Source organism: Paroedura picta, chromosome 8 (genome assembly GCF_049243985.1).
Source record: "Paroedura picta isolate Pp20150507F chromosome 8, Ppicta_v3.0, whole genome shotgun sequence".
Lineage (NCBI taxonomy): Eukaryota > Metazoa > Chordata > Lepidosauria > Squamata > Gekkonidae > Paroedura > Paroedura picta.
In genome coordinates, this window is record NC_135376.1 from 80890811 (window position 1) to 80918781 (window position 27971).

General features: G+C 47.1%; 1 protein-coding gene across 1 annotated transcript; it reads right to left on the reverse strand.

Annotated features, from left to right (window-relative positions):
* Positions 1 to 85: 85 nt before the first annotated feature.
* On the reverse strand, positions 86 to 27949 carry SNCG (synuclein gamma). The gene is made up of 5 exons (XM_077350591.1): positions 27590 to 27949; positions 14198 to 14239; positions 12833 to 12960; positions 3557 to 3649; positions 86 to 527 (listed from the first exon to the last, which is right to left on the reverse strand). The coding sequence occupies exons 1-5, from the start codon at positions 27708 to 27710 to the stop codon at positions 507 to 509; spliced, it is 405 nt and encodes a 134-aa protein (XP_077206706.1). The 5' UTR covers positions 27711 to 27949; the 3' UTR covers positions 86 to 506.
* Positions 27950 to 27971: the final 22 nt, after the last annotated feature.

Consider the following 27971-nt stretch of genomic DNA (forward strand, 5'->3'; position numbering starts at 1 on the left):
CTCTGATTCTATTAACTTAATCCTGCAAAACGGACCTGGCTGATAGATGGATTTCTGGATAAACCAGTGAAGGAAGAAGCAAAAATATAGTTGAAACAAGTTGATATTTATTTTGTCTCTTTAGAAAAAAAATATGTCCACCATATCGAGGGATCTTGAGTGCTGATGCTAATGGGCAGAAGACATTAATCCACAATTCCAACCACAGCTGCGCCAAACCACAGCTACCGAACGGCACTCTCAGCAGGCTTGGAGATGGGAAAGGGTGGAAGCCACAAGAGGAGAGGGTGAGGGAGAGACACAAGGTGTGTAGCACACAGTTACCCTACAACATATGGCCGGGAGTCTGCCAGACTTCTAGGATGTGTCGGTACGAGGCAAGTGAAAGACTGAAGTGCAGAATGAAGTTAGCCTAGGCTGTGGGTGATTTCCCTGCTCTGGTGTCAGCTACCATTTCTGTATTTACTCTCAGGATTCTCAATTTTTCACACTAGAAGACCTGAGGGTTAATTTCCTTCATTTTCACCCTGGGAAGAAGAAAGACAGGAGAACTGGTTAATTTTCACAACAAACCAACCCTGTGCCTGGGATTTCAAAGCAGAGGCAGCCAGGATCTCCAAATTCATGCTAAATAGTTCCAGAAGGTCTAGGACAGGGGTAGTCAAACTGCGGCCCTCCAGATGTCCATGAACTACAATTCCCATGACCCCCCTGCCAGCATTCGCTGGCAGGGGGCTCCTGGGAATTGTAGTCCATGGACATTTGGAGGGCTGCAGTTTGACTACCCCTGATCTAGGAGAACAGAAATGTGACTTTGAAGAATGCATCCCCTGACTTCAACAAACCAGCCCTCAGGCTATAAAAATGTGTATGGGCTACAAAGTTTGTCTCAAGAGACTCTTCCATGCTGATTCTTATCATCAGGCAGGCAAAAAGCAATTGTAATGTCCACCTTAAGGATGTCACAAATATAATTAATAGTACAATAAGTAGAACAAGATGAGCTCCATGATGAAACCATCACAAATTTGTGTTGTTGGCATTGTGTCATACCCAATGATCTTCCACTCAGCCCATTCCCCCATTCTGGGGCAGCCAGCTAGGTGTAGTGGTTAGGAGTGCAGACTTCTAATCTGGCGAGCCGGGTTTGATTCCCCGCTCCCCCCATGCAGCTAGCTGGGTGACCGTGAGCTTGCCATGGCACTAATAAAGCTGTTCTGACCGAGCAGTAATATCAGGGCTCTCTCAGCCTCACCTACCTCACAGGGTGTCTGTTGCTGGGAATGCAAATGTAAGCCATTTTGACCGTTTATGCACTGGGAACTTCACTGCCCCAGCTCCCATACAGGAGCACAAATATGGAGCGGATGAGGCCCACCAGGCCAAATGCTTCCCTGTGTGGGTGCAGGAAGAGGTGGGACAACCCGCCATGACGGAAACTCTAGCCTGCAGCCCAGCATGAAACCTCCAGTGTGTAAACGGTCTTTGAGACTCCTTTGGGTAGAGAAAAGCGGCATATAAGAACCAAACCTTCTTCTTCTGTGCCCACAACAGAAGAGCTAATTCTAGGAAAGACACTCTGCTTCCCCCTCCCCCATCAAAATGTTGCTAGAAAGGGTAATCTGGAACAGCCCTGAGATTATCTATCACAATGTGCCTGAAATATAATGAATGTTAAGAATCCCAGGTTAAGTTCCTGAATAGGCACTTCTTTCCAGGAGTCAGTCACATCCTTGGCCCCTGCCCACATGATAGTCATGCTTTAAATTTTGCCAGTAACCATGTGAGCGGAGCTTCTTCACAACAGCTTCTGGGCTTCTCTTGATAACGTCAGGGTCCATCGCTAAGGTGCTCTTGATTCAAACTAGGTTGTTTAGAGATTTCTTCTTTCTTAGCTGAAATGTAAATAAGGGGCAAGATCCCAGTGGTGACAAGAATCAGCCCTCTCCTTTCTGACCCAGTATTTGAACCTGCAGGATCTAATTTGTGTGTCCTTCAAATTGTGATGGAAACCATTTGGTTATAATGAAGTTAAATTGTGCGTGTTCCTTCCCTGCAATGTATTTCATCTACCTTGGCTGATCTATATCGGACTGGAGGAATACAGGGAGAGAATTATAGCTGGGTTGAATGTCCACTTATATGTGATGGTTTCCTGCTGTGAGCTCCTTCTTTGTTGGAACTCCATTATAATGCAAGAGAACAATTATAATGCAAGAGAGCAATTAAACAGCTACAGATATTACTATATTAACTGGTATCCATACAGCCATAACAGAGATGTAAAAAACTAGAAACCTTGGGGGGGGGGAACCCGGGGAAGGGAGTTCTTTCCCGAAGCCTTTTTTCCTAATTATTCCAATGAAAAACTGGAAATTTGGGGGAGGATTTGGGAAAAAACTCCTATGAATTATTTTCTCTTTTGGACCGTTTATGCACTGGAGGTTTCATGCCGGGCTGCAGGCTGGAGTTTTGGTTGTAGCAGGTGGCCCCACCTCTTCCTGCACCCACATTTGGCCTGGTGCACCTCATCCACCCCCGATTTGTGCTCCTGCATGAGAGCTGGGGCAGTGAAGTTCTCAGTGCATAAACGGTCTTGGAATGAGTGAGATGCTTTTAAAGACGTGCTGTAAACATAGATCACTCTTAAATCAATTTTCAATCAGCATATTAAATAAACACAAAAGGCTCTAGCCCCATGGACTACAATTACTATGAGCCTCTTCCAGCACTGTACTGGCAGTACAAACTATGACCACCCCTAGAGCAGTGGTTCTCAACCTCAAAGGGGTCGGGACCCCTTTCTGGGTCAAACGACCCTTTCACAGGGGTCGTGGCAGGGCAAACAGCTTGGCAGGGAGGCATCTCCACAACAGCCTTGCAGGGTAGATCAAGATAGAGCGTTTGTCTTTCTGGAGCAGCAGAAAAGAGCAAAATCGGCATGGTGGGACAAAAGGCAGAACTGAACTTAGAAACCCTGGGAAAAAAACAGTTTATATTCAATCATGAACAATGGATCTTCATGGCATTGGTCAGTTTTGGTTTAATTTCTATGAAAGAACACTTGCATAATTTTATGGTTGGGGGTCACCACAACATAAAGAAAGGGTCACGGCATTAGGAAGGTTGAGAACCACTGCCCCAGAGGCTTACTTTTATTTTTTTTAATGCCGGGAATTTAGAGTTGTATTTTGGTGTATGGATATAATGCTATTAAATGGTCAATTAAATAAAACCAGCAGGGCAAAACGGCTGTGCAGAAGCCCTGTTGCCCCCTTACTGTATTAAGCCACCTCAGTGGCACCAAGGAGCTACACAGCCCCCTCCCAGTGTGTCACCCTCTGCTTGAAACCTACAGGGCCCCCAATGATCCTGCAAAAGGGAACCGAACGGCGAGCATATTTTGGCATAGAAAAAGATCTGAAATCACCTGTATGCAGAAAAGAAATGGAAACCAGCTGAGCACAGAGAAAGTTAGGAAAGAACAATAGATGGCGAGAACAACCCCAGACCAGCCAAGGATTCTGGGGCTAGCTGGGCTGTGGCTGTGCTTTACCTCGGGACTGGCCTCTGTGGCTTCCACTGGGGCATCGTCTTCGGCAGCAGTGGCTGGTGGCTCCCCAGGCTGCTCAGGATGCTCCAAATCCTCCTGCAGAAGAGACACAGACAGAAGGGTTGGAGAAGACACGCTGAGGTCTGCACACGGGGAGAAATGACTGGTTTTGGACGTTCCTGGAGATTTGGGGAAAGAGCCTAAAAAGGGTTGGAGGGAGCTCAGGGGGAATGTGAGTCTGTGGAATCCAACCTCCAAGGCTGCCATTTCCTCCAGGGGAATGGATCTCTGTAGTTTGGAGATCATTTGTAATCCTAGGAGAAACCCAAGCCCCACCTGGGGGGGGGGGGTGACCCTATCTTGGACCTTCAGAGGTTTGCTGCTTCTGGACTGGAGGGTTGCTTTAGTGACCTTTAGTAGCCACTTGCCTAGGCTTTCCTCTTGCGGAGGATAAATGTTGGTATGATGAGAGGCAGGGTTGCCAAGCTCCAGGTGGGGACTGGAGACTGCCTAGTGTTATAACTCGTTTCCAGATGGCAGAGATCACATTCCCCTGGAGGGAATGGCTGCTTTGGAAGGCAGAACATATGGAATGATACCCCACAGGTCTCTTCCTTCCCCAAACTGCACCCTCCCAAAGCTCCACTCCCTCCCCCAAATCTCCAGGAATTTCCAACCCAAACCTGGCAACCCTAGGGATTGGCCATCTCCTCGTGTTTGTTTCTCATATCCCTCACCGTGACCTCACTTCTCTGACTCACATGTCTATTTTGAAAACCAAGCCAGGAAATGTGGATCTTGAGGATTTTTCCTCTCTGGATCGAAATGGCAGACGCCAACACAATTACAGGATGAAGAAGCGTCGGCCGGGATCAAAACGTTTCTTTTCGTTTCTGCCCTCCCCAACACGTTTGGTGTGCCTAGAATTATCCTCTGAACAAAGCAGGGCATTGCTTACATTGGTATGTTACTTTGCCTCAATGCTTTTATTTTAACACTCTGTCATAGAGATGCCAGTCCCTAGGTGAGACCTGGGGATCCCCTGGAATTATCCCTCATCTCCAGGCAGCAGAGATCAGTCCCCCTGGAGGAAATGGGTGCCTTGCAGGGTGGACTCCATAGCCTTCTGCTCCACTGAGGTCCCTCCCTGACCCAAACCCCACTCACTCCCAGCTCCACCCCCAAAGTCTCCAGATATTTCCCACCCCAGAGCTGGCCACCCTAAAGATGTCACACAGCCCCACAAGGCTCACGGCTACTCCATCTGCTGTGTGCTGCACTGATTTACTCTCCAATTATCTGCCCTGCTCTGGCTTCTGAGGCTGGGGTGTTAAGAAACCGGCCTCCCGGAAAAGGAATAATTTAGGAAGACATCTGGCCATCATGGATGTGCAGCAAATCTCCACCAGCATGTACTACTTTGAAAGGAAATCGAGGGCAGCGTAGCCTGTGGGTGTTGCATTGTTGTCCTACAAATCCTTTGGCCTGTCGAGGTCAGTATTTTCCACTCCGACTGGCACTGTTCTCCAGAGGGAGGTCCTTCACATCACTGATTAATGGATCCATTGAAACGGAAGATGCTGGGGGTGAACCTGGGACCTTCCGAATGCCAAGCAGATGCTCTACCACTGAGCCACGGAGCAGGTGCTCTGCCACTGATGTTCTACCATTGAACCATGCGGGGGGCAGAGGGAGAGAAGAGGGCATAGTACAGCCCAATCCCATCAGATCTAAGCGGGGCAGATACCTAGAAAGGAGACCACCAAGGAGGACTCTGCAGAGGAAGGCCATGGCAAATTACACCTTTTTCTCCTTTCTGGGGTTGCTAAAAATCAGCTGCAACCTATCGGCCCTTTACACACACACACACACCCCATGCAGCTTTTAAAGTAAATGCATCTGTTGTTTCCCAGGGTCATGTGTTTCGTGGTATCCAGTTTGGCGTCAATTGTTTTTAAAAAGATGAGTGTGCCTAGAGATTATAGATCTGAGGCCTCCTTTCTCCCGGCCATGCATGAAAACAGAACCCATTAGGTTAGCAATAAAACAAACCAACCCACGCTATTAGCCGTGGTTCTTTTGCTGGGTTTGTGGTTTTTTATTTGCTTATCGCATGGCATGGGTGTACCATGCCCAGGAGGGCCTAAGATTGTCCGGCTGCCAGGCTAGAGATGTTTGGGGGTGGTTTGCTGTTCCCTGCCTCCCCATCACAGCCCTTGTCTTTCTTGGAGGTCCCCTTAGGGCCAACCCTGCTTTGCTTCCGAGATCTGACAGGGTAGGGCTTGCCTGGCTATCCAGGGTGGGTCTGTGCTTGCGGTGTTTCCAGGGCTGTGCTCACAATGCCGTGATCTTTTGCATCGGCTTTAATAAATCTAAACCGAAGGGGAGCAAAACAGTAGAACAAGGTAAAGAGATGAGCTGTGGGGAGGGGTGCCCGACAGGCTCAGAGGCTCCTCTATAAATTGAGCGAGCATGATCTTGGGATCACGTGGTCGGCCCCTGCAATGCAGCAAGCTCAGAACCGGCTCACCCCGCTGCAAAGGTCGATGCTTGTTCTGAGCAAAGACGGCTCACGTTGAAGGCAGCTTGTTTCCCATTTGAGGACAAACAGCACAGAAAGAGGCATCGTACAGAGCCTCCCTTCTCTGTTCATCAAGGGACTGGCGAGTGGGAAGGCCACGTTGGAAACTGAGGGCACCCAAGGTTGCCAGGTTCCCCCCCCCCCCCAGCCAGTGGCAGGGAATGGGGTGTCAGGGTTGCCAGCTCCAGGCTGGGGAACTCCTGGAGATTTGGGGAAGGAGCCTGGGAGGGCAGAAACCACAGTGGGGCACAATGGGATACAGTCCACCCTCCAAAGCACTTATTTTCTCCAGGGGCACTGACCTCTGTAGCCTGAAGATACACTGTAATTCTGGGATTCCCCAGGTCGCCCCTGGAGCATGGCATGGGAAATTATTGGTAATCTTATACCAGCTACCATGGGCAATTAATGTTTTCCTCTTCCTCAAGTCAGTCTACAGTCTACGCCAGGCTTTTTCAACCAGGGTTTCTTGAAACCTGGAGTCTCTTGACAGCCCTGGAAGGGTTTCCTGAATGGCTGGGAGTTATTAATATTTTTGCATGTTTTTTAAATTTGGCAAAAATTTGTCTGGTGATATGACCACATATGATCATGTTGGCATGCCCCCACCCCTCCCAAAATAGCTAATGTTGGGCCTGGTGGGGGTGGGAAGGCAAGGGGCCCTGGGTGGGCATGTACACAACTATACTTCCCAACCAAATTCTGCATGATTGTGCCATTCTGGGGCTTCTCAAAGCCTGAAGAATGTTCCACGGGTTTCTCAGCAGTAAAAAGCTGAGAAAGTCTGGTCCACACTCAAAAGTGCTGGGGTATTTTTGTATAGCACTTTTCACTACCTGAAGGAGTCTCAAGGTGTCTTATAATTGCCTTCCCTTCCTTTCCTGACAACAGATACCCACGGAGGTTGGTGGGGCCGAGAGAGCTCTCTGACTGACCCAAGGTCATCCAGTAGACTTCATGCATCTCAAATCACCTTCCCTTCCTCTCCCCACAACAGACACCCTGTGAAGTAGGTGGGGCCAAGAGAGCTCTGAGAGAACTGTGACTGGTCCAAGGTCACCCAGCTGGCTACGTGTGGAGGAATGGGAAATCCAACCCAGTTCTCCACATGCCACCGTTCTTAACCACTACATCACGCTGATTCTCAGTGCTACCAATGCAAGGGATAAACAGCTGCTGCCAAGGCCATGAATCACTTTCCTGCATCTCCTGGTAACACTGAGAAAAACAAAAGCTTAGAGTTTCCTCCTAGCCCCTTCATGCAGGCAGGCAGGCAGGCAGCCAGCCAGTGAAGTGAAGCAGGTTGGACATAATTTCACATGAGAGGATTGCGATCCAGATTTCAGAATCACATCCATCTGCTCTGGGACTTACAATAAACAAGAAGGAATAAGGGACATTTGGAGAAGGAGGTTGGTTCTTGCTTTCACTCTTTGTACAGCAGGATAAGTTATTAAACAGGTGGTGGTAGAATGTGCCAGAACATCATGGCCACCGTAGAGAGATCCTAGAGGTTTTTTGAGGCAAGAGATGTCATGAGGTGATTTGCCATGGCCTGCCCCTGGTTAGCTCCCCTGTGACTGCTTTGGTGGTCTCCCATCCAAGGACTAACCAGGGCTGACCCTGCTTAGTCCCCAAGGTCTGTTGAGATTGGTATAGACAGGCTACTAAACAGATGCTCTATACTGCTCTGCATCTGTTTAACTATATGCTGCCTCTTTTTTCAGGCTTGTCCCTGTTCTCTTCAGCCCAGCATTAGCAATGAAAGCGAATTTTCTTGTTTCATCACAAGAATTTAAAGCACAATTCTCAGCATGGTTACACCTTTCTAATATTATTCATTTCAATGGGCTTGGAAAGATGTAACTGTGCTTAAGAGGACACTATGGGCCATTCCGCACAATAGGCAATGTCGCTAAATCTGAGCGCTATTGAAAAGCACTGCTAACAAAAGTGGCAGGTCTTGGTAACGCACACAGCCGTTTCTATATTAAAAAAAAAAGGCTCTCCCACTAGCGCTGTTCTTGTAACGCACAAGTTTCCAGTCTTGCCGAAATCGCAACAAAGGAGGTGATATTTTTCTGTGCTTTCTCCTGCCCTTGGCCATCAATCAAACAGAACAGGCAAATAACTGTTGTGTTCATGTTTCCCTTTAAAATCTGTTTTTTAAAAACCCGAAAACACCAGTAGCAACGCATATTTGTTAATTCGATGTATCAGAAAGACCTTTTATGCTGGCATAGCAGCTGGCGCTTAATCGTTTACACGCTCTTAAAGTAAAAAAAAAAAATCCCCCCCTGGCTGAAATTTCTGGCTGAAATTACGGGCAGTGTCATCGGGGGGCTGTATTGTGCTTGGAAACTTTACAGACAATTGCTTGCGGAGGGATTTCAGCCAAAGAAGCAACGCCTATTAGTTGCTTTTGCCGGTTTAAGGGGGGGAAAATGGAGATCGCGACGCCGGAAGCTCGGGTGCGAGAGCTTAGGGAGGGACATTCTTGCTACGGCGATATTGAGAATGCACATGTCTTTTTCGGATGTGCTGCAGGTTGTTCTCAAGAGTCTAGTGATATTTTAAGGGGAATTCCCCAAAAAGTGCTACAACGAAGCGATTTTTGTGGGAGTGTTGCAGGAGTGTTGCAGATTGTGTATGACATGGTGAATAACGAAAAATAAATAGAGTTACACAGTGGTAACACTTCAGCAACATTAACGCTGTGTGGAATGGCCCTGTATGTTTTCTAGTCTTTCAAGCTGCTTTTCCTGCCATGCTTTACTGAACATCACTAGCAAAAGAGGAGACAGGAAACACAGAGGTTCTTGGAGCTGGCCAGGCATCCCTAACAACTTCTAAATTAGTTGCAATATATTATTTAGTCAACATATTCCTATCCAAGTTCTCCACTTCACTTCAGTGAGTAGATTTTCCTGGGAAGGGGGAAAGTCACTTTGGCTGCAGGTAGAGGATGAGCAGTGGCCAAAGATGGCTCTTTTGTATCTCCAAGAAACAAGACAGGAGCGCACGAAAACAATATATGACAGATGGGAACCAGCGATCCATGCATGGCTGATGTCTGTGTATACAATAAAGCATAAGGAATTAAAAAGTCTGGTTTATTTCCTGCTTAAATCTTGAGATAATATAAAGAATGTCCAGCTCTGCAATGGAACCAAGCTCAATTGGCTGTATTTTAAGGCTTCCTTACTAAGGCAACCCAACTAAGGTACTTCTGCCAACAGGGCATCCGTCCAGGTTCTTTATATTCTTTATATTGCTTAGAGCACGGGTGCTTCTTGATGGCCTTGGAAGGTTTCCTGAATGGGTGGGATTTAATTATTATATTTAATTTGTTAAACTTTTAACAGATGATATATAGTCATGTCAACTTACCCACCTCTCCCAAAATGTCCACTGATAGGCATGGAGGGGGTAGGAAGGGGAGGGGCCCCAGGTGGGCATGTCCACAGCTATGCTTCCCAACCATAATCTTTGTGACTGCGCCACTTCTGGGCTTTCTTGATGCCTAAAGAATGTTTCAGGGGTTTCTCAATGGTCAAAAATGTTGAGAAAGACTGTCTTAGAGACCAGTGAATCCCAGGATCTGGCCCGTCTCTGCTTGTGTGATGTATTTATGTTGCATTGCCTGTTGGAAATATTTCCCTTTGAATAATTATCTCTGGGTTATTTTTGTTCCATATCAAGATTGAAACAGGAAATAAATAAGACTTTTTACATTGCTTATGCTTTATGCAGGGATCGGTGGTTCTTTGCTGTCATATAGCTTTTGCATCTCTGCCAAACTCTTATGCTTTCCTAACAGAGTCATTACAGCTGATGGTGATGGTGGGAAATGCCGTCAAGTTCTGGTTGATTTATGGTGACCCCCCATTGGGTTTTCATGGCAAGAGATGTTCAGAGGTGGTTGGCCATTGCCTGCCTCTGCATCCTGCTCTGGACTTCCTTGGAGGTCCCCCATCCAAATACTTGGCCAGGGCTGACCCTGCTTAGATTCCAAGATTTGGTGAGATTGGGTTAGTCATTGTTCATGGTGTGCACACATTTTCCCTCTTCAGAGGTCTCCATCAAACGTTTTGGAAAAGCTAATGCATCACCAGGGCCAGAGTTCAGACAGATGAACATCATGCCTCTCATCGCAGCCATGAAATGCAAATGGCAGGATCATGCAGCCTCACTTTGCCTTGGGGCAGTGCAGAGAGCGAAGCAGGAAGAGTTTCTCTCTTCAAATACCACTAGGGTTGTATGAAAAGGACAAGCTCAGGACAGGTCTTTCGACAGAATTTTATTTTATGGGCTGCTTCCTGATTCTCCAGCCAAAAATCTGTCTTGTGAAGAGGAGGTTGTCAACAAGCACACACTGCATTGAGTCTGAAATAAGGGTGAAAAAAGGACAGCACCCAAGGAAGAAGTATCTGTCGACAGCCACAGCAATTTGGCATTCACAGGAAGAAACAAGACCCTTGTTTCTCTAAGGACATACAGCAACAATATAGAGGGCAGATATTCAACAGAAGGGATTTCTGTCTGCAGAATGCAACTCCCTTGTCTCCCTCTTCTCTGGCAGCAGGCCAAATTGCCCCTTAACATGCTGCTCCTGGACACCCCCAGGAGCAGCATGAGGGGCAGTCCGAAGTCTGCACGGAGGGAGCATTGTTGAAAACTGCCTCCCCACCACCTTCAGAAAACCAACAGTGGATGAAAAAGCATGGCTTGTATTCAACAAACACAAGCACCACCAAGTTTGCAGAATGGGACTTTTCTGCCTCCTTCCTCACACTGCAGCCAAACAACCCCTCTGAAATTCATCTCCGGGGGTGGATATCAAGGGACCCTTGTGAACAAAGTAAGGGTCAAAGTGAGGATCTGTCGTAGAATGGAGGAATCCGCCTCTTCCTCCTTTTTCAGAAAATGATAATAGGGTGCAAGTCAATAAACATTGTTTCTCAGTGAGGGGTCCCATTTTTCTTGAATCTGCTTTATGAACACTTTTCTGAATTGGGGTCCCAAAGGACCTCTTTGGTCTGGTGCCAATCTTACCCATAAAGTACTGCTCTGCAATTCGGAGACAAATGTGAACGGACTCTTTTCTCTAGTTATATTCAATCTTTTCAACCTTTCTTTGGGAAACTGGGACTCCCACAATGGGAGTGTCTTGTTGAGAAGGCCAACAAGACAGACAGCTTGTCTGACAATACAGTACTCATTTCCTGCCTGAGACATTTTTATCCGGACCTTCCACTAAGGATCTCAGGATGGTGTGCATGGTTCTCCCCATTGTATCTTCACAACATTCCTATGACTGACATTTGGCTAAGAGCAAGTGACTGGCCCAGGGTCGTTCAGTGAACTTCACAGCAGAGTAAAGATTTGAAGCCAGCCCCCCTGGTCGGACACTCTTCCAGCTGATGTACCACACTCAGTTTCCAATCTTCCTCTGCAATGGGCAGCCACAAGAATCCACAGAGCACATTCTAGGGCAGGGTGGCCAAACTGTGGCTCTTCAGATGTCCATAGACTACAATTACCATGAGCCCCTGCTGGAAGATCATCACCCCTGTTCTAGAGTATAATGCTAGTTTGTGTAGGGAGCTATCCAGCCCCCTTAAGCCGAGCACAGTCAGTATCCTACATGAACAAATAATATGCCTTAGAAACCTGAGACTCATAATAAAATCCTATGACAGGTGTTCTTTACCACAAAACCTGACTTAAAAGGCATCCCCTGATGGTCAGAATTTCACTGAGCTATGAGGTTCTGGCAATGAAATGTAACTCAACCCTCTTCCAAGGCAACAGCTTGGTGAGGCATGTACTTCTTGTAATCCAGAAAATACTTGAAATCAGTTTTAAGAAGTACAGGACTTAACTGAAAGACTAGACAGAGCAGAATGCCATGATTTCTTCCCACCGCAAGAGTTACTTCCAAAGAAGACTGCAGCCCAGAAAGAAACCACGGTTTCTTGGAGACTGACAGAAGCACATATGTTGTAACTCAAGTTATAAACTACGTGTTATGTGGCACACCAGTAGTTGCTTGATAACACTTACGAAGAGTGAGAAGCGTTTGCAGAAAAGAGTGGATGTGCAGGGGGGAGAACTGTTTAATTTTATTTCTTACTCATTTCTCCCACACTCTCTTGGCTTATAGTCTGGAAATAAATCTTGCTGAGGGCAAGGAGAAAAGGGGGGAAACTTTCAAAAGGAAGTCGTATTATATATTTCATATATTTATATTCTATTCTTTCCACTGTTGTTCTCAGATAAAAATTACTTAATGGGTTTTTCCACATTCCCATTTTCCTTGCTTGTAAATTCCTGTTTCTTGGGTGGGTCTGGTGATATTATACCAGTTTATGTCCAACGTACCTGAAGGGCAATGGACTAAAAACTGAAGATTTTTAGGCAGGATATAAACTGATGTAATATTGAATTGACCACTAGAGGGAGCAAAACACATGCAGAGCAGAATCCCCCCAAAGAAACAAAAACACATGTGAGAAAAATGAGAATGCAGTATCAATAAAACAGTTCCACACCCAGTTTCTCCCCAATGAATGTTCTCAGCCTCTGTGTTAGTGTCATAGAGCAAACATGCTTTTGTGTTTAGGAACAAGATTTTGCTGAGGTAATGCGTAATTTAGTCTTTTAAGCATATAGCAATGCTGGAAGAGTGCACTCACCCTTTTAACAACCCCAGTGCTGGCTACAACAGTCTCTGCTCCTTCTACAGTCTGCTTTGCCACTGTGTTGACACTGGAGACCACAGATTCGCCCACCAGGTTGGCCTGTTCTTTGGTCTTTTCAGCAACTAAGAGTTTAACAGAAATAAATGAGTTACAAGTCAAAGTGAAACAGAGAATGTTCTTCTTAAGTTTTCCTGTCTTTCTTAAGGCTACCACCATAAACAATCTACAAGGCTTAAGCTGTGCTAATACAAGAGCCTAATTTTTAAGCATTTCATAGGGGGCTTTCATACATGGATGATTCCTCACTGTAAGATTAGTGTGTTTACTCTTCACTGTCTTTGCCTGTGTGTCCTTACATTCACAATTTCCCATCATCTGGACCACCAGAGGGAGTCTTGCTATTTAGAGTTACAATTATATACTGACATTTGAAAGGGGTGGGCGTGGGGTGGAGAGAGGAAATGGCCCTGGATGTAGGTCACGAGATCTGAAAAGCTTTATTTTCATGTCTACTTGTGGGCAAACCTGCTTTGACTCCAATCTCTCCTGGATTTGGGGAAACCTCTGGAAGCCCCAGGACATAATAGAAGGAGCATAGGTGGAACATCTGAAAAAACAATCCCACTCCAGTTTCAATGCCAAGGAGGAAAAAACCTTTCATCTGGAAGGAGCCATAACATGAAAGTAATGTGAAAGGAAAGCAATGAAATGTGGGGAAGGTACTTGAAAATTTCCTGCATTGTTTATGGGGAGGGACAAGATGGTCCTTGAGGTTCCTTCCAGCTCCCTGTTATTTTTCTTTCCATTCAGCACACACTGGATAAATCTCTTTCAGTGTGCTTTTGCAGCTGGATTTTCTTATGCAAAAAAGGATAATCTGCTTCTAAAGTGCATTATGTGTGCAGAATGAGCCATGCTAGTCTCCCCTCTTGTTGGGGGAAATAATCCCCAAAATAACCAATTAGATTATAGTATTTTTGGCATATGTACAATTATGTGCTATGGACCAATTGTTGATGTTATCTCACTTTTTTCAAAAGACTATAGGAGTAAAAAATTTATGAGGATCCTGCCTAGAGCTTGTGTTGAGAAGCAAGTGAAGCCACATGTAAATGTCTTCATAGGTATCTGCTTATTTAGGAGATAGTTTCAGGTGGATAGCCATGTTAGGTCTGTAGTGGTAGAACAAACTTGGGAGAAGTAGGCTTTGACTCAGGAAAACTCATACCCTGAAAAATACGATTGGTCTTTCAAGTGAAACTGGGCTCGGATTTTGTGGATTTCAGAAGAACCTTTTGAGCAAGTAAAACCTGGCTGTAAGCTAGAACTTGTTAATACGGGAGTCAATTGAACACTTACCTGAAGTGACGCTCTGCACAACTCCCTCTTTGGTTTTGTCAGCTGTGGGGGAAAAACATTCAATTGACATTGTGTCCATAGATCTCTTATAAATGTACTGGAACATGAAGGTGAAGGAGACAGGCAAAGCAAAGAAGACAAGTGTTATCTAAACAAAAGCAGTTTCCTTGCAGTCCCACAAGCTGTGACTTTTCAAACAAGAGGTGTGCGTTTGAGAGCTCTTTAAGATTCACAAAACAAATACAAACTGCCTTGTATGGTAGACATAAGAGTTATGTGTGCCCCATTCCGACCCTTCTGCAAATGGAAACAAAAAGGAATGGAAAATATGCGTATGTCAAAGAATAAACCCAGGCAGGAAAACAATATTTATCCAGTTTTACACAAAGAGCTGGACCCAACTTGTGAAAAAAGAATTACTTTGGTGCTTTGACTTTTCCTGTATGTCATTTTCCCAACCCCAAATGTCCTTGGGGGTACTATTTGCCCTTTGCATGTGGTGCCTCCAAGGGGGCAAATAACAGCACCTTTCAGCTTAGGAAAAGAGCATGGGAGGGAAGTCCCTCCTCTTCATGTGCCATGGTGCCAGTCTCAACTGGGATTGCTTGGGAATGGGTTTACCATTGGTGAACCTCGAACTGCATGTGGATTAGGGATGCCAAGTCTGGTTTGGGCAATCCCTGGAGGTTTGGTGGCCTTGCCTGGTTGGGCCAGAATCAGAGAGCAAGGGAAAGTCTGCAGGGGTTTGATGCCATGGGAAATGCCTGGAGGTCTGGAGCTGCCATTTCTTCCAGGGAAACTATTCTCAGTAGCTGGAAGATCAGTTGTAATTCCAGTTCTCCTAGATCCACCTGTCGCTTGGCAACTCTAACATGAATTGTTGGCCCCGGAGAGGACCCGGATTAAAATGCAGTGTGTACTTAGGCCAGGGTTCCCCAACCATGATACTGTGGTACCATACACAAAGGTCTGTTAGGTCTGTAGTGGTAGAACAAACTTGGGAGAAGTAGACTTTGACTCAGGAAAACTCATACCCTGAAAAATATGATTGGTCTTTCAAGTGAAACTGGGCTCGGATTTTGTGGATTTCAGAAGAACCTTTTGAGCAAGTAAAACACAAAGGTATGGTACCTTAATGGCACCAGGGAATGTTTTTTTTTTTTCAAAATGATGACTGGGGAGAGCCATTTCCAGCTCCAAGGAAAAAGGAAAGAAAATGTTTTAAATTAAAAAAAAAACATTCTAACCATATTTGGACAGGTTGACCCTTCCCCCCCTGAAGTGGCCAATGACAGGGGATAAGAAGGGAAGGGCCCCCAGCCTTTTAAACCTTGCCAGGTGAGGCTCCTCTCACTTCCAGGGATGTGGCCATCTGACATCACTTCTGAGTACCTTGAAGCCTGAAAAGGAGTCCAGTGGTCCCTCCACGGTCAAAAGGTTGGAAAAGGCTGGTATTGGCCCTCAGTCTTCCCTCCTTGTCCATGCTGAAGATGCCCAGTTTCTTCTCCTCCCTTTCCTCATTGGCCTTGTTTTCCTGACCCCTGACTGTCTTCCCGACCCTCCTCTGAACCAGTTCCAGTTTGTCCACATCTTCCTTTGGGTGTGGTGCCCAAAACTACCCAAAAAGCCCCAGATTGAGTGAAGACTGGGTTTTGGACATATGAGATTTACGACAGAGCAAAAGGCTGCTGGGTTCCCATACCAGGAACACTCTTGCCACCCTTACGAAACGAGTTTCTGTGTTGCTGGCAACTCCATGATTGATCAGTGTGTTGTTTCAGCCACAGGAAAAAATCATCTCTGGGCTTGGGCGTTTCGCAAAGCTGTTTATCTGTGGCTGTTTATCTGTCTGTGGCTCTAAACAGGAGGTTTAAGTTCTGGCAAAGGACAGTGGTGTGTTATGTATTTATTTATTTCATTATATTTATAGGCCACCACTCTTGCTCAGCCAACTTGTGTTGGCTAACAACAGATCTAAAATACAGAGTTCATTTGTATGTGTTGTCCTTTAGGTGATCTTTGCAGCTTTCAAATGGAATTCAATCACTCTGACATTTTGTTGAGGATTAGAAAAGGGCTTGGTTTGTCATCCCAGGAAATGCACTTTCCTTTAGCAAGTCTCGAATAAGCTCAGGGCATTACCCGTTGATTTATTGCTCTCCCCCTCCTACCACCTGTGTCCCCCTCCTACCACCAGTGGGGGAAGGGAGGTGGAGCTGCCAGATCTAGGCTTGGGGAGCTCCTGGAGATTTGGAGATGGAGTCTGGGGAGGACAGGGAGGCAAATATGGCCCTGGAAAAGAGCCCTGCCCTCCCCAGCCTGCCCCCAAGGGAGCAGGGAGCAAGGAAAAGCAGACAGAAAAAAGTCATGTGGTGAATTGTTCTAATGGATTTATTGTTCTTCTCCCCAACAACAGTGGAATAGGCTGCCTAAGGAGGTGGTGAGCTCCCCCTCACTGGCAGTCTTCAAGCAAAGATTGGATACACACTTTTCTTGGATGCTTTTGGGCTGATCCTGCGTTGAGCAGGGGGTTGAACTAGATGGCCTGTATGGCCCCTTCCAACTCTATGATTCTATGATTCTATGATTCTATGAACTACCCAAAGCTGTCTGTATTTTTTAAAAAAAATACAACATAAACAAAAGGAAATGACGAAGATGAAAATGAGAAAGATACTTTTGAGGGCAGATTTCTCACTAGCACTGGCAACCTCTAGGTGAGGCATGGAGATCTCCTACTTTTACAACCGATCTCCAGACTACAGAGATCCGTTCCCCTGAAGAAAATGGCTGTTTTAGAGGGTAGACTCCATATAGAAGGGGTAGCCAAACTGTGGCTCTCCAGCTGTTCATGGACTACAATCCCCATGAACCCTTGCCAGCATGATGCTTATGGGAATTGTAGTCCATAGATATCTGGAGAGCCACAGTTTGGCCACTACTGCTATATGGCATTGTGCCCTGCTGAAGTCCCTCCCCTCCATAAATCCCCCCTCTCTAGGCTTCACCCCGCAAATCTCCAGTTATTTCCCAACTCAGTAACTCTCTCATTCCGTCACCTGCTCTTTCTCCCAACTGAGATCTCTTTCGCTTCTGCCACCAACTCACATCTCTGGGCTGGCTCAAGGGGGCAAAACAGAGGCTACAAGGTCTTGCAACCACTGGCTGCTTCTTTCACCTCCTCGTAATGGAGGGCCGAAGTGTGGTGTAGGGCTTAGAATGCCATGCTGGAATCTCTTGGGAGACGGAAGATCGAAATGCAGGATTGGAGATGCAGGATTGGAGAATGCCATTTTAAGATCTTATGCGTCTCCACTAAGCAGGAAGGCAATGTAAAAAATAGCTTAAGATATCTAAGTATTAAATGTGCCAGTCTCCTGTCAAAAGAGAGGTGGCCACCCTGCAGTAAAGAGACAGGATGGGGGCTTGAGAGAGAGAGAGAGAGATGGTACCTTTATAGACATCATCTCTTTCCAGTTTAATGGAAAGAGACTTTTATGTTTAATGGTGCCAAGTCACTGCTGACTTCTGGAGAAGAGTCCTCATAGGGTCTTCAAGGCAAAGGACATTCTTAAGTGCTTTGTCATTGCCTTCCTTAATGTCACGTCCTTGGTGGTCTCCAATGTTTTCCCTAATTTCCTCCCCCCCTCCCACCCCGCCACTGAGTGGACCAGTTCGCACATCCTGAGCAGGATAGAACTGCTGTAATCTTCAGATGGTCCAGCTTGGTGCAGTGGATAAGAGCAATGGCTTCTAATCTAGTGAGTCAGCTGGGTGACCTTGGGCTAGTCACAGTCCTGTTAGAGCTGTTATCACAGAGCTCTGTCAGCCTCACCTACCTCGCAGGGGAGAGGAAAGGAAGGCGATTGTAAGCCAGTGAAAAGCAGGATATAAAAACCAACTCTTCTTCTTCATGGGCAGTGCAAGACTCTGTGTGGATCCAGATTGCTGCTGAGCAGGACTTTTGGTATTAATGACAGGCTGCTCATGCACACCACTTGTAGGGAAACACTAGTGATCTCCTATCCAAAGACTGACCAGCCCCAACCTTGCTTCACTTCTGAGAATCTGATGAGATCAGACTAGTGAGGGCTGTCCAGGGCAGGGCAAGTCATCAATAAACCGCCTTGAAAGAAAATTCTGAACTGAGAAACTCTGCTTAAGTAGAGAGCTGCAGACACAGTGGAAAGGAGAAAAGAGCTCTGCTGTTGCTATGACTGAGCTTGTCTGGCTCCCCCCTCCCCGCCTTCACTAAGAGACACACCCAATGACTCAGACTTCATAACTGCCTGATGCATGGCATGGAGCCAGATCTGCCAATGGTCTCGCCTTGCCAGCAAAAGACAACTGTTGTACTGGGGGAAACAAATAAACAAGGGATTGTGGCAGGCTAATCTTTGGGTGTGTGAGGCTAGGACTTGGAGTTCATCCCATCCCACCACACTGGTAATTTTAAAAGGCACGCTTTCCTCTTCTTTTCTCATTGGACTTCTAAGTGGGGGCTGGAAATAGTAGACGTCTTATTGGTGTGTTGTTCCTGTTTACTTCTGCATGAAGCCCCCTGTGTCTTCCACAGCACCCACTCGTTCTCGGCTGGGTGTAACTCATTCATTCAGAGATTTCAGACAATGTTCTTATCATCCTGTTGCATTTGGGTGTTTTCCACACTGTCCTCCCTGTTTTTTTCAGACTTGATTTGTTTGAGGCTGTTTTAAATTTAAGACGCAATCTGTGTGCCAAAGTGGAGGTCAAAATACAAGGGGGAGGGGGTTCAAGGCCTCTAGTAATGTTGCTCTCTCTCTCTCTTTGTTGAATTGAATTGCAGAGTAATTAATTCCTTTGTGTCTTGATTGGGTAATCATTGCTATTCCAGGGGGTGGGCGGGAGGGACAACAATAAGGAGCAACTGACTTGGCTGCAAGGTAAAAAGCATTATCCCAGAACAGAAACAATGAATGGTTGGTTAATACGGGAACAATTAATGAACAAATAAATGTGGGGGCTACCAAAAGTGAACTATGGAAGAAAAGAATTAAACTGTGGAGCAAATGAAGGGAGAAATTAAACTTTTGCTGAAGAGAAGATTTCCTGTTTGACATTATGTTCTGGAGAACACCTGTCCTGGATGCGAGTGATGACCTGCTGGTGGCTCTCCTTCTCCACGTTCTCGCCGTTCACCTCCACCAGGCGGTCGCCGGCGTGCAGCCCGGACTTCTCAGCCGGCGAGTCCGGCTCCACTAAGCGGATGAACTGGCCCACCTTGCCCTTCTCCCCGTGCAGGTGGAAGCCGTAGCCGTTGGCGCCCTTCTCCGGGCAGCACAGCTGGGGCAAGTGCTGGGGCTCGCTCCCTACCCCGTTGTTCATGGTCCTCCCACTCTTCTCTGGCTCATTTCAGACAATGTACAGCACATCACAGGCCTTCAGGGTGACCTGCAAGATCATCTGGTAGTGGACAGAGTAGTAGGACTAGGACTGTGGGCAACCTGGGCTCAAATCCCCACCTCTGCCATGGAAGGTGGCTGGGTGATATTGAGCCTGTCACAAATTCTCAGCCTGACCTACCTCACAGGACTGCTGTGAGAAAATGGAGGAGGGAGAAAGAGGCTCTCAAAGCTACCTTGAGTCAGAGTTGGGGAGACATGCAGCTATAAATGAATGAATGAATGAATGAATGAATGAATGAAGGAAGGAAGGAAGGAAGGAAGGAAGGAAGGAAGGAAGGAAGGAAGGAAGGAAGGAAGGAAGGAAGGAAGGAAGGAATGCAAATGCAAATGCAAATGCAAATGCAAATGCAAATGCAAATGCAAATGCAAATGCAAATGCAAATGCAAATGCAAATGCATACAGGATGTCGTCCCACTAGGACAGGGTTGAAGCCACCACAAAACTTAGCTTGGCTACCCTTGCCCACCAAAATGGATGAACCCCTGCCTGTATTAACAATCATATAATTGCATGTAGCATTCTTGTTCCACCACATCCATCCTCCTGGATCATTTTGTCCGGCCAAGCAAAGACAGCTGTGAGTAGAGTGATCAGTTCCAGGTTGGGAAATGCCTGGAAATGTTGGGGGTGGAGCCTGGGAAGGGTGAGGTTTGGGAGGGGAGGGACCTCAGAGTAGAGTATAAGGCCATACGGGTCACCCTAAAAGCAGCCTTTCCCTCTAGGGCAGTGGTTCTCAACCTGGGGGTCAGGACCCCTTTGGGGGTAAAACGACCCTTTCTCAGGGGTCACGGCAGGGCAAGCAGCTTGGCCAGGGGGGTACCATCCACAGCCTTGTAGGGTAGATTGAGGTTCAGCGTTCATCTTTCTGGAGCAGCGGAAAAGAGTGAGATCAGCATGGTGGGACAAGAGGCAGAACTGAGAAACATCAGAAAAAATCCAATTTATATACAATCAAAAACAATGGTTCTTCACACCATTGGTCAGTTTCGGTTTAATATCTATGAAAGAACACTTGCATAATTTTATGGTTGGGGGGTCTCCACAACATGAGGAACAACATTAAAGGTCTCGGCATCAGGAAGGTTGAGAACCACTGCTCTAAGGGAACTGATCTCTGCCATCTGGAAAGCACTGTAATTTGCAGAGATCTCCACCTGGTGGACAGCAAGAAGGTATCCCAGTTCCCAGGTGGGACCTGAGGATCCCCTGGAATTATAGCAGCCTGTCAGTTCCCCTGGAAAAAATGGCTGTTTTGCAAGGGTGGACTCCATAGCATTATACCCAACTGAGGTCCCTCCCTGCCCCAAATCCCGCCCACTCCCAGCTCCACCTCCAGAGTCTCCAAATATTTTCCACCCTAGAGGTGGCAACCCAACTTGTGACTGATGGCTGTAGCATAATGATGCTACATGATTCAGTACATAAGGCCATGTGAATAGTTCCTAGGGAAAGCTGTAAGGCACTATCCTTGCACCTGGTTAACCACCTGCCACAAGAGGACCAGCTGAACAACCAATGACTCAGCAAAAGGTACCAGGCCTCATCAAGAGCACCAGAAACAAAATCCAAGCTGCAATGCAGCCCACTTGGCATGAGCCATGCGAAGCCAAAGGCATCTAGCTTCGTGTGTGCTTAATATTAGAGGAGATGACCTCTGCTGCAGCAGCTGACGCAAAACTAGCTGCATGCTCTCTCTCTCTTTTTCTATCTCTGCAATGACTCAGCAGTATTGCTGCTAATGCACAGTCAACTGGAACCTTGAAGGATGCTCAAGAGATTCTATCAATGTAGAGAAAGCTGGCTGTAAATTCCCTGCATTGTTCAGTGCCATGGCTGAAAATATCCCTCAGTAAGCTGCATGTGTGTGTCTCCCTTTCTCCCCTTTGCTAACAGTTCAAGGTACTTGCATCCAAGCAGGATCCAAGAGCCAGTTTGGTGTAGAGGTTAGGAGAGTGGACTTCTAATCTGGTGAGCCGGGTTTGATTCTGTACTCCCCCACATGCAGCCAGCTGGGTGACCTTGGGCTCGCCTCAGCACTGATAAAGCTGTTCTGACCGAGCAGTAATATCAGGGCTGTCTGAGCCTTACCCACCTCATAAGGTGTCTGTTGTGGGGAGAGGAAAGGGAAGGCGATTGTAACCTGCTTTGAGACTCCTTCGGGTAGAGAAAAGCAGCATATAAGAACCAGCTCTTCTTCTTTTGCAGCCTGACCTGAACTAATGTATTATACATGGCAGGAAAGCTCAAAAAGTCTGCCCCAAAGATGTACTTTTAAAATATTTGCACGTAGCACAATTTTCTTCGTGGATAACACACCATAGTATTTTTGATTCTGCATGACACTCTCCCCTCATAGTGGTGACTGTGTTTTTTAAGCTCAGTATTTAAAACTAGCTTTACAATGACTTTTCTTTTATGATGGTACTGAGGACATCCTTTTTCTTGCATAAATGTTAGCGTGTTTTTGGTCTCCTCCCCTGTGACAGCCCATTTTCTGCTTGCAGTCCCTCACCCCTTGCTCCCCCCCTCATCCCTTCTCCCCTCATCCCTTCCTCCCCCACCCAACCCCCACAACAGCCACCCACTACCTCTCAAGAGAAAGAATCAGTGGAGTGCCCATATATAGAAAAGTGAGCTTCTGTGTATGACCGGGGGTGTGGGGGTGGAAAATGCACAGCAAGAAACCATGGGATTTTGATCTCTTTTAAATTCCCAAACTGCCGTTTCAGCATCACTCATGAGCCTTCCACAGATGTTTCTGTCCGAGAAAATGCCAGTTCAAAATATTAATTATCTTAACAGTATACCCCTCAGTGTACTTTGCAAAAACCAGCTGGGGTCATTACAATCCAAAAGCTGTTCTGAGTCCAGGAAATTGGGAACAGCAGTCAAGGGACAGGGCTGTCTGGAGCAGAGATCAACCCTGGAGACCCAGCTTGGTGTAGTGGTTAGGAGCGTGGACTTCTAATCTGGTGAGCCGGGTTTGATTCCCCAGTCCTCCTCCACAGGCAGCAAGCTGGGTGACCTTGGGCTTGCCACACCACTGATAAAGCTTTTCTGACTGAGCAGTAATATCAAGGCTCTCTCAGCCTCACTCACCTCACAGGGTGTCTGTTGTGGGGAGAGGAAAGGGAAGGCATCTATAAGCCGCTTTGAGACTCCTTTAGGTAGAGAAAAGCGGCATATAAGAACCAACTCTTCTTCTTCAGTAATATCAGAGCTGTCTCAGCCTCACCTCCCTCACAGGGCGTCTGTTGTGAGGAGAGGAAAGGGAAGGTGATTGTAAACTGCTCTGAGACCCCTTTGGGTAGAGAAAAGTGGTGTATAAGAACCAAGCCTTCTTTTTCCATGGACTTTGATTGTCATAACGAGGGTTGCCAGTTCTGACCTGGGAGATTCCTGGAGATTTGGAGAGGAATGAGAGCCAGTGGAGGAAGGAATGGGGGGTGGGGTTCACCTATAATCTTTACTGTACTACAGAGTTTGACCTTTGAAGCTGCCATTTCTGCAGGGGGACTAATCCCTGTGGTCTGAAGATCAGTCGTAATTATGGGAGGAGGAAGAGAAGAGCTGGGTTTCCCCCCCCCCTGCTTTTCATTGCCTAAATGAGTCTCAAAGCAGCTTACAATCACCTTCCCCTCCTCCTCCTGCAATAGGCACCCTGGGACTGAGAGAGCTCTGAGAGAACTGTGACTGGCTCAAGGTCAGCTGGCTGCATGTGAAGAAGAAGTGGGAATCAAACCCGGGGTGTTTTCTGCGTGTGTAGGATAATGCACTTTCAGTGTACTTTTGCAGCTGGATCTACTTCTAAAGTGCATTGTGCATTTCAAAGCGTATTTCTGCCAACAAAAGTGCGTCTAGTCAAGGCTATGGTCTTCCCAGTTGCAATGTATGGCTGCGAAAGTTGGACCATGAGGAAGGCCGAGCGTCAAAGAATTGAGGCTTTTGAACTCTGGTGCTGGAGAAGACTCTTGTGAGTCCCTTGGACTGCAAGGCGAACAAACTGGTCAGTCCTAGAGGAGATCAGCCCTGACTGCTCTTTAGAAGGCCAGATCCGGAAGATGAAACTCAGATATTTTGGCCACCTCATGAGAAGGAAAGACTCCCTGGAGAAGAGCCTAATGCTGGGAGCGCTTGAGGGCAAAAGAAGAAGGGGATGACAGAGAATGAGGTGGCTGGATGGAGTCACTGAAGCAGTAGGTGCAAACTTAAATGGACTCCGGGGAATGGTAGAGGACAGGAAATCCTGGAGGATCATTGTCCATGGGGTTGCGATGGGTCGGACACCTAACAACAACAAAGTGCATTGTAAGTGCAATAACTTATGTGTGTGGAATCAGTTCTCCAGCTTAGAGGCCACTGCTCTTAAGCACTACACCAAACTGGCTCCACCTAGAGGTTGGGAATCCTACACAATCATGCTCCCCTCCTCCAAACAAATGCCTACTCATCTGCTTCCACACAAGTGGGGGGGGGGGCGGGGAGCTGTATGCCTCCAAGGTAATATGCAATTCTGCCTAACAGGAAGGGAGACAAGCAGGGAGGACTTAGGGAGAGACATGGGCATATTTGGAGGAAAATATCTAGTATGATAGGTTGACAACCTTTAAAACCACAAGGTTGTCAGCTCTGAGAAATTCATGGAGATTTGGGGGTGGAGCCTGGGGAGGGGAGGGGTTTGGGGAGCTATAAGGACGTAGAGTCCACCTTCCAAAGCAGCCATTTCCTCCAGGGCAGGGGTAGTCAAACTGCGGCCCTCCAGATGCCCATGGACTACAATTCTCATGAGCCCCTGCCAGCATTCGCTGGCAGGGGCTCATGGGAATTGTAGTCCATGGACATCTGGAGGGCCGCAGTTTGACTACCCCTGCTCCAGGGGAACTGATCCCTGGGTACTAGTTGTAATTTCAGATCTCCAACCACAGCCTGGAGACTGGAACTGGAAAGCAAAGAGACAATGGGGAGGGTGGCAAGGTTTGGAAACGCTGCTCCATCACTTCTTAAGCTTCAAGGGCAGTTGGAATCCCCTAAGAGAGCAGGACAAATGGGCACCAAGATGGAGCAATTGGAGCATGGTTTCTTTTGCTTTCCCGTCTACAACACACAGAAGGATATGGTTCTCTCCCCGCTCCTAGGAAAACTGCCAGATTGTGGAGACAAGATCTGTTTAGATCTGTTTAGATGTGTTATTATCACTTGAAAATCCTCTAGGCTGAGACAAGTGGCAAATTTTTGCACCTACGTGTATCATATTTGTATTAAATACTTGAAATGAGGGAGGACAGGGAATGATTTCTTTTAAACTGCATTTGGTATATTATAGCTATTTTATGTTTTATGTTGTATTCGATTTGATAGCATTTAATATGACTTATTTTCTCTATAATAATGACGATTGTTTCAGGCTCTTTAAATTTTATCCATGATTAATCTTTGACCTTAATAATAAATCTGTATCTGACACAAACTTCTGTTGTGTTTTCAGGCTGCTCAGAGGCCGAACCCCTCTTCAGTGCCTCTTCATGAACAGCATCGCCCAAGAGAGACTTGACATTTTCCTGTCTCCCCTCAACCTCCTTGAGCAGGGAGATCGATGGGCAACCCAACAGAAAATGGAAAGCGGGTGAGCCCAGGAGCAAAATTTGGGATTGCCAACCTTCAGGTAGGGGCTGGAGTTCTCCTGGAATTACAACTGATGTCCAGACTGCAGAGATCAGTTCCCCTTCCGGGAAAGGTGCCTTTGGAGGGTGGGATGGATGGCTGAACTCCCTCTCCTCTTCCCTAGGTTGTGCCCACCCTAAGGTTGCCAGCCCCGCTTTTGGAAATTGCTGGTGATTTGCAGGTCTGGGGTTAGGACAGGCCTCCATAGGGTATAAGGCCGTAGAGTCCATCCTCCAAAGCTGCCATTCCAACCCCCTCCTTCCACCCAGTCTCTGTAGTCTGTAGGTCAGTTGTCATTCTGGGAACTCTCCAAGTCCCACCTGGAGGTTGGCAACCCTAGTCTGCCCCCAAATGTGCAGGAATTGACATCCCAAAACACCATCAAGTTGCACAGTAAAGTTTTGTGAGGTTTTTTTTTGATGTGTGAAGGAAAGAAAACTGCTGAGTCCCTGATCTGGGCATTGGCTTTTCCCTACAAGGGTTGCTAGGTCCCACCTGACCAGTGCCCGGGGATGGGAGGGGCACAGGGTTGCCAGATAGGGTGGTGAAACACCAGGAGTTTTCGGGAAGGAACCTGGGGAGGGCAGGGACCTTGGTGGGGCACAAATCCCAGGAGTCCACCATTTTCTCCAGGAAGAACTGATCTCTGTAGTTTGGAGAAGAGCTGGGATTCCCTGGCCTTTCCTGGAGCCTGGCCTCCCTATTCTACAGGGATAGTCAACCTGTGGTCCTCCAGATGTTTATGGACTACAATTCCCATGAGCCCCTGGCAGAGGCTCATGGGAATTGTAGTTCATAGACATCTGGAGGACCACAAGTTGACTACCCCTGCCCTACACCTTTGGTAGAGACAACGGGGAGGAAGAATTATAATGCAAGTGAGGGACAGGCTGCTGGTGATACAATTCTAAGCAGAGCAACACCTTTCTGACGTGTGATGCTACTGAGTTCAATCATGGGCCCCACCCAGAGCCTGCCAGGACCTTCCACGGGTCTCCCTGTCTTTGCTGTTGTCTCTTTATCCACAGGACTGGCAGCAGATGAAGCCTGAGCCAAGGACCAGCTTCCCCTCTCTGCAACCTAACCTCAATCAGTTGGGGGTGGAAGCAAATCCCATCTCAGGTCCAGGGAATGCCCCCCGCCCTGTAGGGACACACAGCCTGAGTGCAGCCAGAATATCTGCAGTGCCATCAGGCAGCTCTTAAAGGCAGGCAAGCTGGACCAGGAGTGGGTCCCAATCCCAACCATGCACAGGGTTACCAGGTCCTTTCTGGCCACTGGAGGAGGAGAGGGGGTAAGGTTTCCAGATCCCAGTTGGGAAACTCCTGGAGATTTGGAGGTAGAGCCTGGGGAGGACAGGGACCTCGGTGGAGTACAGGACCATAGAGTTAACGTTGCCAAAGTTGTGTTGAGAAATTGGGTAGGTAGCCTGGGAGGGGGTGAGATTTGAGAGGTGAAGACCCTCTGTGGGGTATAGTGCCATAGCAGGGGTATTACATATCCATAGCTGCCATAATGGACTTTAAGACAAAATGGAATTTATGGATTATTATTATTATTATATATTATATTAGAAAAAAAGTATAGTTGTGGATTTATGACTGTTGGTTGATTTATAAGGGGAAATGAGAATGGATTGAAATTTTGAATAGGAGAATTAATGTGTTTTTTTGTATATTCTTCAACTACAGTTGGAAGTTACTATTTGTAAATGTAATATAATCTATTAACATGTTATTTTGGAGATGACTAAGTGTATTTTTATGTAATTGATTATAAATAAAATTTGAAACGATTAAAAAAAAACACAAAGCTGCCATTCTCTCCAAGGGAACTGAGCGTTGTCACCTGGAGATAAATTAAAACTCTGGGAGATCTCCACGTTCCACCTGGAGGTTGGTAACCCCATATAGAGCCCACCCTCCAAAGTATCCATTTTCCCTAGGGGAACTGATCTATGTAGTCTGAAGATGAGCTGGAATTCTGAGAGGTCTCCAGGCCCGAACCTGGAGGTTGGCATCCCTATCTCCTAGAGACAAATTATAATGTGAATGAGTGACAGGCTGCTTGCAATTGAATTCTAAGCAGAACTGCTCTGGAGAGGGGAACTGCTCTGGGGGGGGGGGTCCTCAGATCCCTCCTGGCAGCTGCCATCTTGATGCAATGCACTTTTTAGTCACTCTTCCCACCTCCAGGGAGCCCCAGGAAGCTCGGCACAAGGTCAGTAATGGCTTTCTTTTCCTTGCACAGCCTCCCCCAGGAGCCCAGGCAAAAGGCTTCTCTTACCTACGTACAGGACTCCTTCCTTGGTCTTCTCTGCAGCCTCGGTCACTCCCTGCTTGGTCTTTTCTGCCGCTGCCACCACCCCCTCTTTCGCGATGGAGAAGCCTTTCTTAAAGACATCCATGCCGACTTGCTTGTGGGGAGGTCACCTGCAGAGGGGCTTGGGGTCCAGACCTCTGAAGGGGGTGGGCTGCTGCTGCTTCCTTCTCTGCAGTCTGGACTGGCTGGCGCGGGCTCTCCGATGCCTCTGCGGGTTGCAAGCTGTCTCTGGCGGAGTGCACCGTCCGTGCCAGCTCTTATTGATGAGGTACGTCGCCACGCAGCCAATGCGCTCAAGTGGTGGATGCTGAAATATTCATGCTATGGATTTGCCTGGTAAGGTTTT